The following is a 13,728-nucleotide window of genomic DNA, read 5'->3' as shown; positions in this document are numbered from 1 at the left end:
TGTAATTTTTTTTATTTTCAGTATCATTTCAAAAAAGAATAGTAAAATTTTACAAAATTTAAAAACACAAATATGCCATAACAAAAAATAAAAATATCACTTCTCTAAACTAACAAAATATACCGGGATGTATTGAAAATTCATAATTATTAAAAAAAAAATTTTATGAAAATTTGTTTATATTTTTTCTTAATTTTTTGTCGTTTCTAGTTCTTTAGTGCATATGTCTTTTAGTGTATGTATGTATGTATGTGTATGTATGTACTTAATTTCGACTGCCAAATTGTGTGTAAAAATGCCTTTCGTTACTTCAAAGTACTCGTTACTCGTAAGTTCATCGCTTCAGGTTTTATACTTTGTCATATTCCATTTCTGATGTAAAAGAAAAATTGAAATAATGTTAATAACAATAATAAAGTGACCAGACGTTATGCATATTTTTTCTATATAGAAAACTCAAATGTTAAGCAAAGTACAACCAACGTTGCAAAAATATATCGCGCAAGTGTTAAAACAGAAAAGCAATATGGCGGTGACTATGTTCCTAGCAAGCAAAGTATTTGAAACAAATTACGTTTTTTAATTATTTTATTTATATTTCTTCACTGCAACAATGAATGAATGAAAGCATACTGTTTTCTTAAATATTTACACCTTTTTTAAATTTGCATATTTTCGTTTTAATGGCAGTTAATTAATTATTTCTGCGCAAACTGACGAAATTGAGCGAAATTCTTGCTAGTTTATATGCAAGTTGTGTAAAATTAAAGCACATGCTATAATTGGCAAAGCTCTCTATCCCAAATTGGCATTTATAAGAAATATATTTATTTTTTGAAATTACAAAAACACTTTTTTCACAAATTAGCACAAAAACTTTTCAATTTGCCGCTAAGTAGTAAAAATAATTTTGCATTTTTATATCGTTAAGTGTGCCAGGACGTATGATTTCGAAAATGTATTAAAAATTAATTTTTTTTGAACGAAAATCGCCTAAAAGTAGACTATATTTTGCAAAAATATTTTTTTTACTGTTATTTAATGATAATAAATAAGTTCATAATTTTGATGCTCACAGGCTAATAAAAGAATTCTTTCCAAAAAACTTCAAAACTGTATATTTTGTAGTAAAATTGCCTAAAAGTAGACTACCTTTCACAAAAATATTTTTTTACTGTCATTTGGTGGTAAAGTAATTTCATATTTTTGATACTTACAGAATCATAAAAACAGAATTCTTTCCGAAAAATTTCAAAACTCAATATATTGTAGTAAAAAAGTGCCTAAAAGTAGACTAATCTTCACAAAAATAATTTTTTATTGCCATTTAGTGGTAAAATAGTTACATATTTATGATACTCACAGGCTAATAAAAGGTGAAGTTTTTCCAAAAACTTTAAAAGATTTTTATAGTAAAAAATGCCTAAAAGTAGACTATAATTTTTTTACTGTCATTTAGTGGTAAAATAACTTCATATATTAGACACTCACAGGCTAATTAAAGGAGAATTCTTTTCAAATATTTTTTTTGAACAGAAACCGCCTAAAAGTAGACCATATTTCATAAAAATATTTGTTTTTCTTGTCATTTAGTGGTAAAATAATTTCATATTTTTGTTACTCACGGGATAATAAAAAGAGAATTCTTTCCAAAACAATTTCAAAACTCTATATTTTGTAGTAAAAAGTGCCGAAATATAGACTAGGTTTTCATAAAACATTGGCTTACACTTTACATATGAAATGCTTTACCGTACAATGTAGGGTATGCTTTCTCAAATTTTAAAACCCAATATTAATATTAATTTAAAATTTTCAATGAAAAAGTGAGGTTAAGTTACTAAAGTAAACTAGTAGTTTAATGATCTAGGTAACGAATAAAAGTGAAAGAGAGAGTTAATATAGCACGAAATCCGTTTTATATCTCTCAAAAAGATCAAATGTATGCAAATTACAGATAAAAAAATTTTGAAAACTCTGAATAAATTTAAACAACATTTTTGTAATAGTATATAATACTTCAAAGAAAGTTTTTTGAAACTCTTTCTTCATTTGTATTAAATTTTGTGTTTGAAAGATAGTTTTTGAAACTCTTTCTTCATTTATATTAAATTTTGTCTTTGAAGTCTACTTTCAGGCAGCTATTAATTTATTTTATATTAGCGGTCTACTTTTAGGCGCTTATCAATTTATTTTATATTTGTGGCCTACTTTTAGGTGTTTATTAATTTATTTTATATTTGTTGTCTACTTTCAGGCGGTGAATTAAGTTTTTCGCTCTGGCACAATTTATTTGCAATTTTTGCTTCTATTGCCTACAAATTATCAAGCGTGTATTTTTTCTTGCTTTTATCGATACTACGCATTTGTTTATACGAAAAAATAATTTTATTACTACTTACTTGTTTTTGTAAATTTATGTGTACTCTTCAAACTGAAACTAAGTAAAAAACTATCGCTGTGCTCTGTTGCTAATGCTCGAAAGCGCTTACAAATAATAGAAATTTATATGAAAGAATATTTTTGGTAAAAAATAGTAAAGTTAAAAAAAATGTAAATTAAATTAAAAATAAAAATTAATTTTCGTAACTTAAAAAAAATTTGAAATAAAATAAATATTTTGTTAATTGGTAGCTTAAAAAATAAGTTGAAAAAAAGTTTTTTAAGTGAATAATTTTTTTTAAATTAAAATAAAATAAATTAAATGTTTCTCTTCAACTTTGAAGCATTAAAAAATTATTTAGAATAAAATATATTTTTCTAATAAAATTAAATTTTTGTTAATTGAAGGTACGAAATATGAGTTGATTAATTTTTTTTTACTTAAAATAAAATAAAATCAATTTTTCTCTTGAATTTAAAAACATTAAAAAACTATATTTTTTTTATAAATATATAAAAATGAAATATATGTATAAAAATTATTTAGAATAAAATATATATTTTTTTTGTTTAAAAAATTATTATTTTTTTAATTTCGTAGCTATAAAAATAAGTTGAATAAATTTTTAATTGTATATTTTTTTTATTAAAATACAATAAAATATATTTTTTTAATATATTTAATATTTTGTTAATTTCGTAGCTCAAAAAAAATAAGTTGAATAAATTTTTTTAATTGAATAATTTCATTAATTAAACTAAACTAAAATAAAATTTTCTTTTGAATTTCGAAACATAAAAAAATATTCAAAACAAATTTTTTTTTAATAAAATTAATGAATACATTTCTTTAACTCAATAATTTTTATAATTGATAATATGTTTTCATTACAATAAAATGTCTTTTCTTGAATTGAGAAGCATTAAAAAAATTTAAATAAAATATATATTTTTAAATTAATAAATTGTTTTTTAATTTCGTAGCTAAAAAATAATTAGAATATTTTTTTTTTTTTTTAATTGAATACTTAATTTACTTAATTTTTCTTAATAAATCTAAAATAGATTTTATTTTAAATTTTGTTTTAATTTATTTAATTTCGTAGCTAAAAAAATAAGTTGAATAATTTAATATTTTTTTTTATTAAAATACAATAAAATTATTTTTTTTCTTGAAACATCAAAAAAGCTATTTACAATAGAAACTATATTTTTAATTTAATTTTTTTTAATAAAAAATATAATTTTTTTTTTTTTTTTGAATACTTAAAAATATAAAATTAATGAATATTTTTTTAATTCAATAATTTTTATAATTATAATTTACATTAAAATAAAATGTCTTTTAAGGAGCTTAAAAAATTTAAAATTTATTTTATTTTATTTTTTTATTTTAAATTTTTTTAATTTATTTAATTTCGTAGCTAAAAAAATAAGTTGAATAATTTAATATTTTTTTTTATTAAAATAAAATAAAATAATTTTTTTTCTTGAAACATCTTAGAAACATCAAAAAACTATTTACAGTAAAATATACATATACGTATTTAATAAAATTATTTTTTTTTTTAATGTCGTAGCTAAAAATATAATTTGAATATTTTTTTTTTCAATTGAATACTTAATTTACTTCATTTTTTTTTTAATAAAATTAATGAATACATTTTTTTAATTCAATAATTTTTATAATTGATAATTTGTTTTCATTAAAATAAAATGTCTCTTGAATTGAGGAGCATTAAAAAAATTTAAAATAAAATCTAAATTTAAAACAGATTTTATTTTAAATTTTTTAATTTATTTAATTTCGTAGCTAAAAAAATAAGTTGAATAATTTAATATTTTTTTTTATTAAAATAAAATAAAATAATTTTTTTCTTGAATTTAGAAACATCAAAAAACTATTTACAATAGAATATATATTTTTAATAAAATTATTTTTTTTTAATTTTGTAGCTAAAAATAGAATTTGAATATTTTTTTTTTCAATTGAATACTTAATTTAAATTTAGATAAAATAAACTTTTCTCTCTAGAATTTTATTAATTATATTTTATTCCAAATAATTATTAAAATTAATTAATTTTTCTACCAACTTTCACATGAATAAAAGAATAATTGTTTCTTGTGTTATAAAAAAATACTTTTTATGAAAACAATCGTAACAATTTTCGATCGAAAAAAAATTTATTTTTTTTTATTATTTGAAGGAAAAGAAAATTTATCCTAAAAAAAGTTTCTTTTTTGTAGAGGAAAAAAATAAAAATAATATTCCTATGAAAAAAAATTTAATAACTAAATTTAATAACTAAAATTTAATAACTAAATTTAATAACTAAAATTTTTTTTTTAAACTTAATTTTAGAAAAATTAGTCAATATACCAAAAATATTTGTAATTAAATTTTCATATAAATTTCTATCTTTTGCGCTTTGTTCTATGTAACTTGTATAACTTCCCATAAAAAAATTATAAAATTAAGCTTTCTATCCATATGAACGAAATGTAAAAATTTCTTCTATCCCTATACCCTTGTAAAGTATTCGTACCAACTATTCGGCTTACTTCGTACCTGTACCTTTTTTAGCGAATCTTAAGTGTAAAATGGGCTAATGAGCAACATATGCACGCTACGCTTGTACGCCTAAAACTATGCCTAAATTTGTATTAAAACTCTCCACCCTCTTTCTAAATATAGCTGCAGCGTCCCGAAAATAAAGCAAGCTTACAAGCCTGATATATTTTTTACCACAGCACTAGTTTTGCATCATTAGCGCGCAGAGAAAGAGTATTAGAAAATAAAAATTTATTTTTTATAGTTTGTTTTTTTATTGGCCAAAAAATTCTTACAAGTTATACCAACTAATGATACAAAACTGCTGCTAACGATCTATATAATTATATATTAACTTATATGAATGAATTTTACACAATTTAATAAATTTAATTATTCACAAGTTAATAATCTCACTGTAAATATTCCTCTCTTCAACAAATACACATAAACACACACTAACACGCTGAAATACAGGTTCTCGAAGACCAAGTCTAGCGTCGGTTCATAGTACTAGTTCGTCTGTGCGTAGTTATAGTATGATGCGTTTCGAGAAGGAGGTCCAACAGAAGGAGATACGTCAGGAGATGAAATTACGTTTGGCACGGCTGCAACAACAACAACATCTTAATCAAAATAAACCGCAAATTGTAATTGGCGATACGCTACAACATCACATGAGCGCTGCGTCGGCGCTAAGTCGCTTGAGCGGTATGCCAACACCGAGTCCATTAACTCCAAATTCTACAGATGAACTACTACCATCGGTGGATGAGTTGCAAGAGGTAATTGATGGGGTTAAGTGCATTTTGGTCTGCAGTAGTTTACGGATGCATCTAGTACCGACCAAACAGGACTTTAATAATCTACCCAAATTAATGTTAGATTCTGATGTAAGTGGTTCAGTTTCAAAAGCAACTTATTCCAAGCTCAGCTGGAGGATAACGGAGATTTGACCTTTTTAGCGCTTTGTTAGGTTCAGATGCAAATGCCCGGCAAGATGTGAGATAATGAGTGCTCAGTTAGTTTCATTGGATTCTTATTGCAAATTCAGCTACAAAGATCCGGCAGATCTGTACTAGTCAGCGCTCAGTTAGATTGGGATATAAGTGTTCCACCAAGCACTTTTACAAGATCCGGCAGATCTGAGCTAGTTAGCCCTCTGTTCGGATTCAAGTGATTCAGTTTCAAAAGCATCTTAATCCAAGCTCAGCTGGGAACTCAGGCAGACCTAGCATAGTGAGAGCTCTGTTAGGTTCCGATGCAAGTGGTTCAGTTTCAATGGAGAGCTATAGGTTCCGATGCAAGTTGTTCAGTTTCAAAGGAGCTTTGTTCCAAGTTCAGGTACAAAGTTCCACAAGATTTGAGATTGTGAGGGCTTTGTGAGGTTTAATTTCAAGTGGTTTAGTTTCAATTGATCCATATTCCAAAAGTAAAGTTCAGATACAAAGCTCCACAAGATTTGAGATTGCGAGGGCCTTGTGACGTTCAATTTCAAGTGGCTTAGTTTCAATTGATCCATATTCCAAACTCGCTGCATGCATCTATCAGATTCTGAGCCTGTCAAGGTTCTGTAAAATTTATATGACAGTGCTTCAGTAATCCAAGAAACACTTATTTTGTAAATATCCGGCAGATCTGGTGCAGTCAAGGCACTGTAAAGTTCAGGTGAAAGTGCTGCAGTTTCCATAGATCGTTGATCCAAGCTCAGTTGTAAATATCCGGCAGATCTGAGACAGTCAAGGCTCTGTAAAGTTCAGATGAAAGTGCTTCAGTTTCAATGGATCCTTAATACAAGCTCAGTTGTAAATATCCGGCAGATCTGAGACAATCAAGGCTCTGTAAAGTTCGAATGTAAGTGATTTAGTTTCAAAGGATCCTTAATCCAAGCAAAGTTAGGTTCGAATGTAAGTGATTTAAGTCAATGACTCCGTATTCCAAGTTCAGCTGTACGATCAGTCAGATTTGACCTAGTCAGCACTCTTGTTAGGTTCGGATGTAAACAATTCGTTTCACTGACTTCTTATTCCTAGCAAATCCAATGGATTCTAAGCTAGTCAGGACTCTATAAAGTTCGTTGGCAAGTGGCTTAGTTGCACTGAATGCTTACTCCATCTTATGTTGGTGAAAAGCAATCGTACCGGCCTTGTTTAGTTACTATAAAAGTTTAAATCCTAAGGTTAATATTGCTTAAGCCATATAAAAATCATTACCTCGAATAACACCTAGGCAGGTTTAGGCTGTACATTTACTTTTTAACTGTTCAAATTCGTGAAAGCAAACTTATTTCCGAAAAATAATTTCTTTTTTCACACAGTATCCACCGAAAAGTGACGATCTAGCAACAACCATACACAAAATGGCCGCTGAAAGCGTGGCTGCTTCTACTCTTACCGCGATAAAGCAAGCAGCAATCGGCACCAGCATCGCCTTAACGACAAACATGGGCGCAACAACAATGGCTACGAGCTCGGCTGCCAGCGGTGGTGGCAGCTTGGTGACGCCGGGTACACCATCGGATGTGGTTGGCGCTGCTGCCTATATTGGACCCTGTAGTTCATCGACTGAAGCACTCTAAAAGAGGTACACTTAAGCGTTACAATAAAGGCGTTACACACACAAATAATAGTTTAGCAAAATAAAAAAAAAAAAAGGATCTTAGACAGGCAGTAGAAATTAACGAATTTGCCAGCAATGAAAATTTAGAGGCTTCAAATCGTAAAAAAATATACATATGTACATCTATTTAAGTATGAAGTAACAATATAGCATATATAACGGTTTTGTACGACACATACTACACGTGTGTTTACAGGCGCGTGCGCAAAACTTGAACGATCAGTGGCGCAAACTTTATATTTGTGATGAGTTATAATTTCTAATTTAAAAGAAAATGCGAAATGAAATTAGCTACATGAAGTGCGTTTTGCTTAAATACTTAGACATAGTTAATAAGCTAATTTTTTATGCAGCCGTTGTTGTAGGTTAGGCTAGTTTAGCGTTAACTGTAATTAAATGCGACTTAATTGTAACGGTTTAATGTTTGTATAACATAACAATAGGCATTAAAGCGTTTTCGTAATTGTTCCCTATATTGAATTTATTACTAACACACCCGTAAATGTAAATATATACCGGTTTTAATTTAAACTAACTGTACTTGAAAGTTCTTGTTATCACTGTAATAGACCGTACTAAAAACTCGTAAATGCCTAAAAGTTTTTATTGTAATTTTTTTTAGTTCTTACAACGCTTTAACTATGGTTGTCCTTGATCTGCCTCCAGCACCCACAAATGTGGTTTCACTTGAACTCTCAGTTTTCGTATGAATGCGTAGATACAATGAAAATATTTGTAATACATTTAAACTAAGCAATAGACAGAAATAATGTGGAACTGGCGCAGAACATGTTTATAACATAAATTTTCAGATTTGAAGCGATGCTCCTTTTTATACCCTGAGCAGGGTATATTAAGTTTGTCACGAAGTTTGTAACACCCAGAAGGAATCGTCGGAGACCCTATAAAGTATATATATAAATGATCAGTATGTCGAGCTGAGTCGATTTAGCCATGTCCGTCTGTCTGTCCGTCTGTCTGTCTGTATATATACGAACTAGTCCCTCAGTTTTTAAGATATCGTTTTGAAATTTTGCAAACATCATTTTCTCTTCAAGAAGCTGCTCATTTGTCGGAACGGCCGATATCGGACCACTATAACATATAGCTGCCATACAAACTGAACGATCGGAATCAAATGCTTGTATGGAAAACTTTCACATTTGACAAGATATATTCACGAAATTTGGTATATATTATTTTCTAAGGCAACAATGTAATCTCCGAAGAAATTGATCAGATCGGTTAACTATAGCATATAGCTTCCATACAAACTGAACACATAGTTACTAACAGAAATGCACCTGTGAAGGAAAACTTCGGTTTGACAACCTGATACGCACTGCTTGCTTAAAATTTCGTTTAGCTTGTATTGTTCTGAATCGATCATCTGATCTGTGCACACCTTATAGCATTGACAGACGGCATTAATGCATTAATTATTTAATTTAGTTAATCCGGATAAATTCAGGAGTTAGTGAAGATAACTGCGTTGCTAACTCCCATTTAATCCTCAAACTTTTAGAGACTTAGCTGCATTGTCTTTGGCAACATTGTTAAACATGGTCAATTTTAATCTATTGTGAATGAAACAAACTGACAGCTGTTTTTCAAATTTTCAATAATAAAACAAGTTATGATGTAGTTTTTGTAATAAAAAATTGTTTTGTAAAAATTGGTCGGCTAACAACCGCAATTTTTATCTTCTATCCATTTTCATTGAAAATATTATAAAAATGACAATCAGCTGTTTACGCGAGTTTCAAATGCCGTCTGTCACCTACAAATTTAAATCTGTTTAAGGGGGTATTCTGGTCTAGAAGCATGAATTTCAGGTAATTTTTAAAGTGTTGTAAAAAAAGGCAATTAACATTTTTACTATCCATTTTTTTATTAGTTATTTGTTAATTTTAGAAGAGTACAGAAAAAAATTAAAAACTGAAAAAAAAGTTTTTTTGGATCACTTTTTCTGACTATTTCGAATTTTTTAAAAATAATAAAAATAAAAATTTGGGGATGGGGCTAGTTCCAACCATAGACAAGCCTATAAAGAAGACTCTATAAAAATTTCAAGCAAATCGGTCCAGTAGAACCTGAGAAATAGTGGATATCGTTCCGAAAAAGTTAGTTTTGAGAAAAACGCGTTTAAAGTTTCCCGTAATGTCTTTTGTTCGATTAGTTCCGGCCGAACCAGTTTGAATGCCGTGTCAGAAAAATGCCTATATCTCCGAAAATAATTTGAATTTTGAAAAATCCTCTTGTCCGCATATTCTTGAATAGCTAAACTTTGAAAATATAAAAAAAAAATTCGATGTGCTTAGTTAAGTGCGTAGTTAATCCGTATTAACGCTGCCGTCTGTCAAGGCTATTGCCAGTACGTTTTTAAGATCATAGAAGTCCAATAAGATAAGATAAGATAAATGATAGGGATTGCACCGCGATCTAACAACCCACTTAGCTCCAGCATATTGATAAGTTCCAATATACTGCCAGGTGCTAATGAGGCGATGTGATCCCTATTTGGAAACATGGATCCATGGGCCTTTATCCAGCGTCTGCAGACTGATACGTAGTCTATCAGCAGGTGTTCTGGAGTTTCAGGCTCGCTGTGGCAGAACCGGCAACTTGCTAGGCCCATGTGATAACAGGTCAGTGTAGAATGCCTGAATTTGTCCTTTGAGAGGTTGATTACACATTTAAACCAGTAGAGGTTGTAACCAGCCATTAGCAACTTGGCATGGCGTTGTTGCCAATTACAAGTAAATTGAGCATTATTGGATTTGGATTTTTTCTAATTTTTTTTACAAGCATTTTATTTAAAAAATAAATTAAAATAATGTCCATTTACAAAATTTAATTTACTTTAATAGTCCGTGATACATTTTGAAAAATTTTAAATTCTCTGGATGTGTAGTCAATCTCTATAAGGGCCTCTGAAAAAAGATGTTTGGCTATGAGAAAGATATGTCTGCTTAACTCTCACTCCGTAAAGTGTTCCCTGAACCACTCTGTGCTCCTGATGAAGTTCAATAATAAAAATTATTTGCACTACCTCCAAGACATCGTCATGTAACACTCGTCCAATGGTTACGATTATATTATTTTTGGTGGGATTGACTCCAACGAGACTCATTTGTCATGACTATATTTGTACCGTGTTCGCCGATTAAATATCTACAAGCGGCCAGAGTCTAATAAATTCCCTCTTATTCAGATTCTAGTTTTACGGTGGTGTCTACTATGGCTAGTCTGTTTCGCAGTTATTACGGATAACACTATGTCCTGGAACCCGTTTCAGGTTTATCGTGATATAGGATGATATATGGGTATAAAGTGTGTCCCAAAATTAACGTAAGATTGGAATTAAATACAAGGTGTAAAAAAAGCCAATTAGTCGAAATATTTTTTTTTTAGGTTGGTATGACTATCAATGATATCTGTGGCAAATGCCACATTAAAATATTCATTAGGGCTTAGTATACGGTTGTCTTTCTAAAGTACATAAAGTTTATTCGGTGATTTTTACGATGAGTGAAATTATGCAACAAAGAAGTTCCATTAAATTTTGTGTGCGGAATCAAATTTCAGGTCCCGAAACGTTCAGCTTGTGGGAAAGGGCCTTCGATGATAATTGTTTGTTGCGAACAAGTGTTTTTGTTTAGTATAAATATTCAAAGAGGTTCAAGAACGTGTTGATGATGAACCACGCCCAGAACGGCCATCAACATCAACTGATGATCAACACGTCAATAAAATAAAGGAATTGGTGCTTGAGGATCGAGGATTAACAGTCAGAGATCTTACTGGCATCGTCGGAATATCGTTAGGATTAGTGAAAACCACTTTGGAAGATCATTTGGCACTAAGAAATGTGAAAACAGCATTGGTTACAAAATCACGAAATTTTTACGAAAAACAGCGTCGCGTTAATGTCTGTGAAACAATGCTTTCCGACTACCAGGTTGTCGTATTATTACTGCGTTGAGTCCGGTATTCATGCTTATGACACGGAAACAGACGAATATCGTGGTAAAGGTGAGCCGAAGCCGAAAAAAACACATAGAAGTAGTACAAAAATCAAGGTTTTGATGACAGTTTTCTCATATTATCGAGACGTTATTGGGACTAAAGAGCATTACTTTGAGGGAACGTCATAGATTTTGAAGAATAAATTATAACTTTTAAAATTATAAACAAGGTCTTACTATTTTTTTTCTCATAGCAGTATGCAAAGAAAAACATCGATTTTCTAAGATTCAGAAGTGGATATATAGTAACCTCTAAAACTGTGGTCTCAGCGTGATGGTTGAGGAGAACGTACATATGTGATAGAGCATAACTGAAATATGAAGTATTCCTCAGTGTATTTTAATTTCAAAATTTGAACTTCGAAAGTCTTAAGATTGGAAATTCGGTTATTTGATCCCTTTAAGGGTTTTAGAAATGTCATTGTAGATAACAGCTTCATTTATTCGGTAAATACATATTTATTATTTATATTCTGGGGCCCTTAAAAAGAGAACTTAATTATTGATATTTTCTTGCTTAAATTAAAAAAAAATTACTCTGCGCCAGTTTCCGTAAATTTAAATAAAACTGACTACCACTAAAAGTTTTGATTTTTATAGTGATACCAAAATTTAGGAAAAATCTTACAAAAAAAGATCGAAAGCATGAATGCAGTGTTATTGAATTTAATTATATGTATACTTATATACAAAATTAAGCTTATATAATATATATATATATATATATATGTAGATAAATAAAATGAGATTAGCAAAAATTTAAAAAGACTTAAGTAAATTCAAAAACTTAATTTTTTAGTACCCAAGTACCCAAAATAGCTAAGATCAATAAAATAAGCGGAAAATTGCATAAATTAGCGATGACAAATTTACGTCTAGAAACAGTTATATAGATATATTTTAATTATGAAGCGTAATATGTCAAAAGTGAAACACACGAAATGAAAAATAATATTATTAAATAAATAACAAAAAAATGTTGCGCGAATAAAATTACAATAAACAAACGTAAAATTAATTAGATAAAAAGTGTTAAATAGATTTTTGATGTACAAGTAAATTATTATGCAAAATTTACATAAAATAATTAACATAAATATGTGTACGTGTAGTTTCCAACACATATGTATGTATGTATGTATGTTTGTAGCAAAAAAAATATTTGGTAGGCATATTTGATAAGGATTTTTTATATACACACACAAACTTTGTGGTCCTTATAACTATAGATGTATGTATGTGTATGTATACAAATGAAGAAATCGGCAAGTGTCACATATATTTACTATGATTTATAATGCAATTAAAAGAAATGCAACTAATAATATTTGTTATAAGTAGAAAACTGTTAAAAACGAATATAACTAACTGTACAAGCGTTAAAGTGAATTTTGACATAAAAAAGTATTTGTTTGTTGTTGTTAAGTTGACATAAAGCAAATTACTTAATTTTCTTCAAAGCCTTAAATTATTAAACGCTAGGAATTGCTGTGCAGCAAGAAATAATAAAAAACTAAAGTGTGTTGAAAAAGTATTAGTTTATAGAAATTACTATTGGAATTACACACAAATATTACATAACGTCACCTGAAATGCAAAATAACGTAGCATCAAAAAAGTCGAAATTGTGTTTTTTATTGCTTACGATTTACTACATCATATTATATGTGACCTGGTCTAAAGGTCTGGGAAAAGCTGTTAAAAATAATCGTCAGTTTCTCGTTATCTCATTAATTGTTCTCCTTTTTTGACACCTAAGCCCCCTTTCCGTAGACCAGGTCACATATATGTAATAACGTAAAATTTCAAGGTTACGCTCTCAGTTATAACCTATATATAACCATTTTCTCTCTCATATATAACCAATATATAACCATTTTATAACCAAAACTCTATTTTTTTCTAATATGAGTGGTTTCTATTATATCGTTTTTTCTTCGCCTGTAAACTTATGAAAAGTGATGTTCCGTTATTTTGCATTTCAGTTGACGTTATCTTACTTTTTTAATTGTAAACACGCAACAAAAACATCACCTGTGTATAAATTGATGTTTAGTATTAGCAAAACAGTATTATTTACAAGGAGAAAAACATTTTATGTATACAAATTTACTAAATAAAAACACTTTTCTTATTTACATTTAT

General features: G+C 28.7%; 1 protein-coding gene across 2 annotated transcripts in view; it reads left to right on the top strand.

The window, feature by feature from the left end:
* LOC126761755 (uncharacterized) overlaps positions 1 to 8,848 on the top strand; it is a 40,508-nt gene extending 31,660 nt beyond the window's left edge. For both annotated transcript variants that reach the window (XM_050478134.1, XM_050478133.1), the window contains exons 7-8: positions 5,414 to 5,721; positions 7,254 to 8,848. In XM_050478134.1, the coding sequence (XP_050334091.1) occupies positions 5,414 to 5,721; positions 7,254 to 7,514 (569 nt within the window). In that variant the 3' untranslated portion in view covers positions 7,515 to 8,848. The remainder of the gene's footprint in view (positions 1 to 5,413; positions 5,722 to 7,253) is intronic.
* Positions 8,849 to 13,728: the final 4,880 nt, after the last annotated feature.

This window comes from Bactrocera neohumeralis, chromosome 6 (genome assembly GCF_024586455.1).
Source record: "Bactrocera neohumeralis isolate Rockhampton chromosome 6, APGP_CSIRO_Bneo_wtdbg2-racon-allhic-juicebox.fasta_v2, whole genome shotgun sequence".
Taxonomy (NCBI): Eukaryota; Metazoa; Arthropoda; class Insecta; order Diptera; family Tephritidae; genus Bactrocera; species Bactrocera neohumeralis.
Note: the sequence above shows the minus strand (reverse complement) of the source record. Positions and strands in the feature narration are given on the sequence as shown.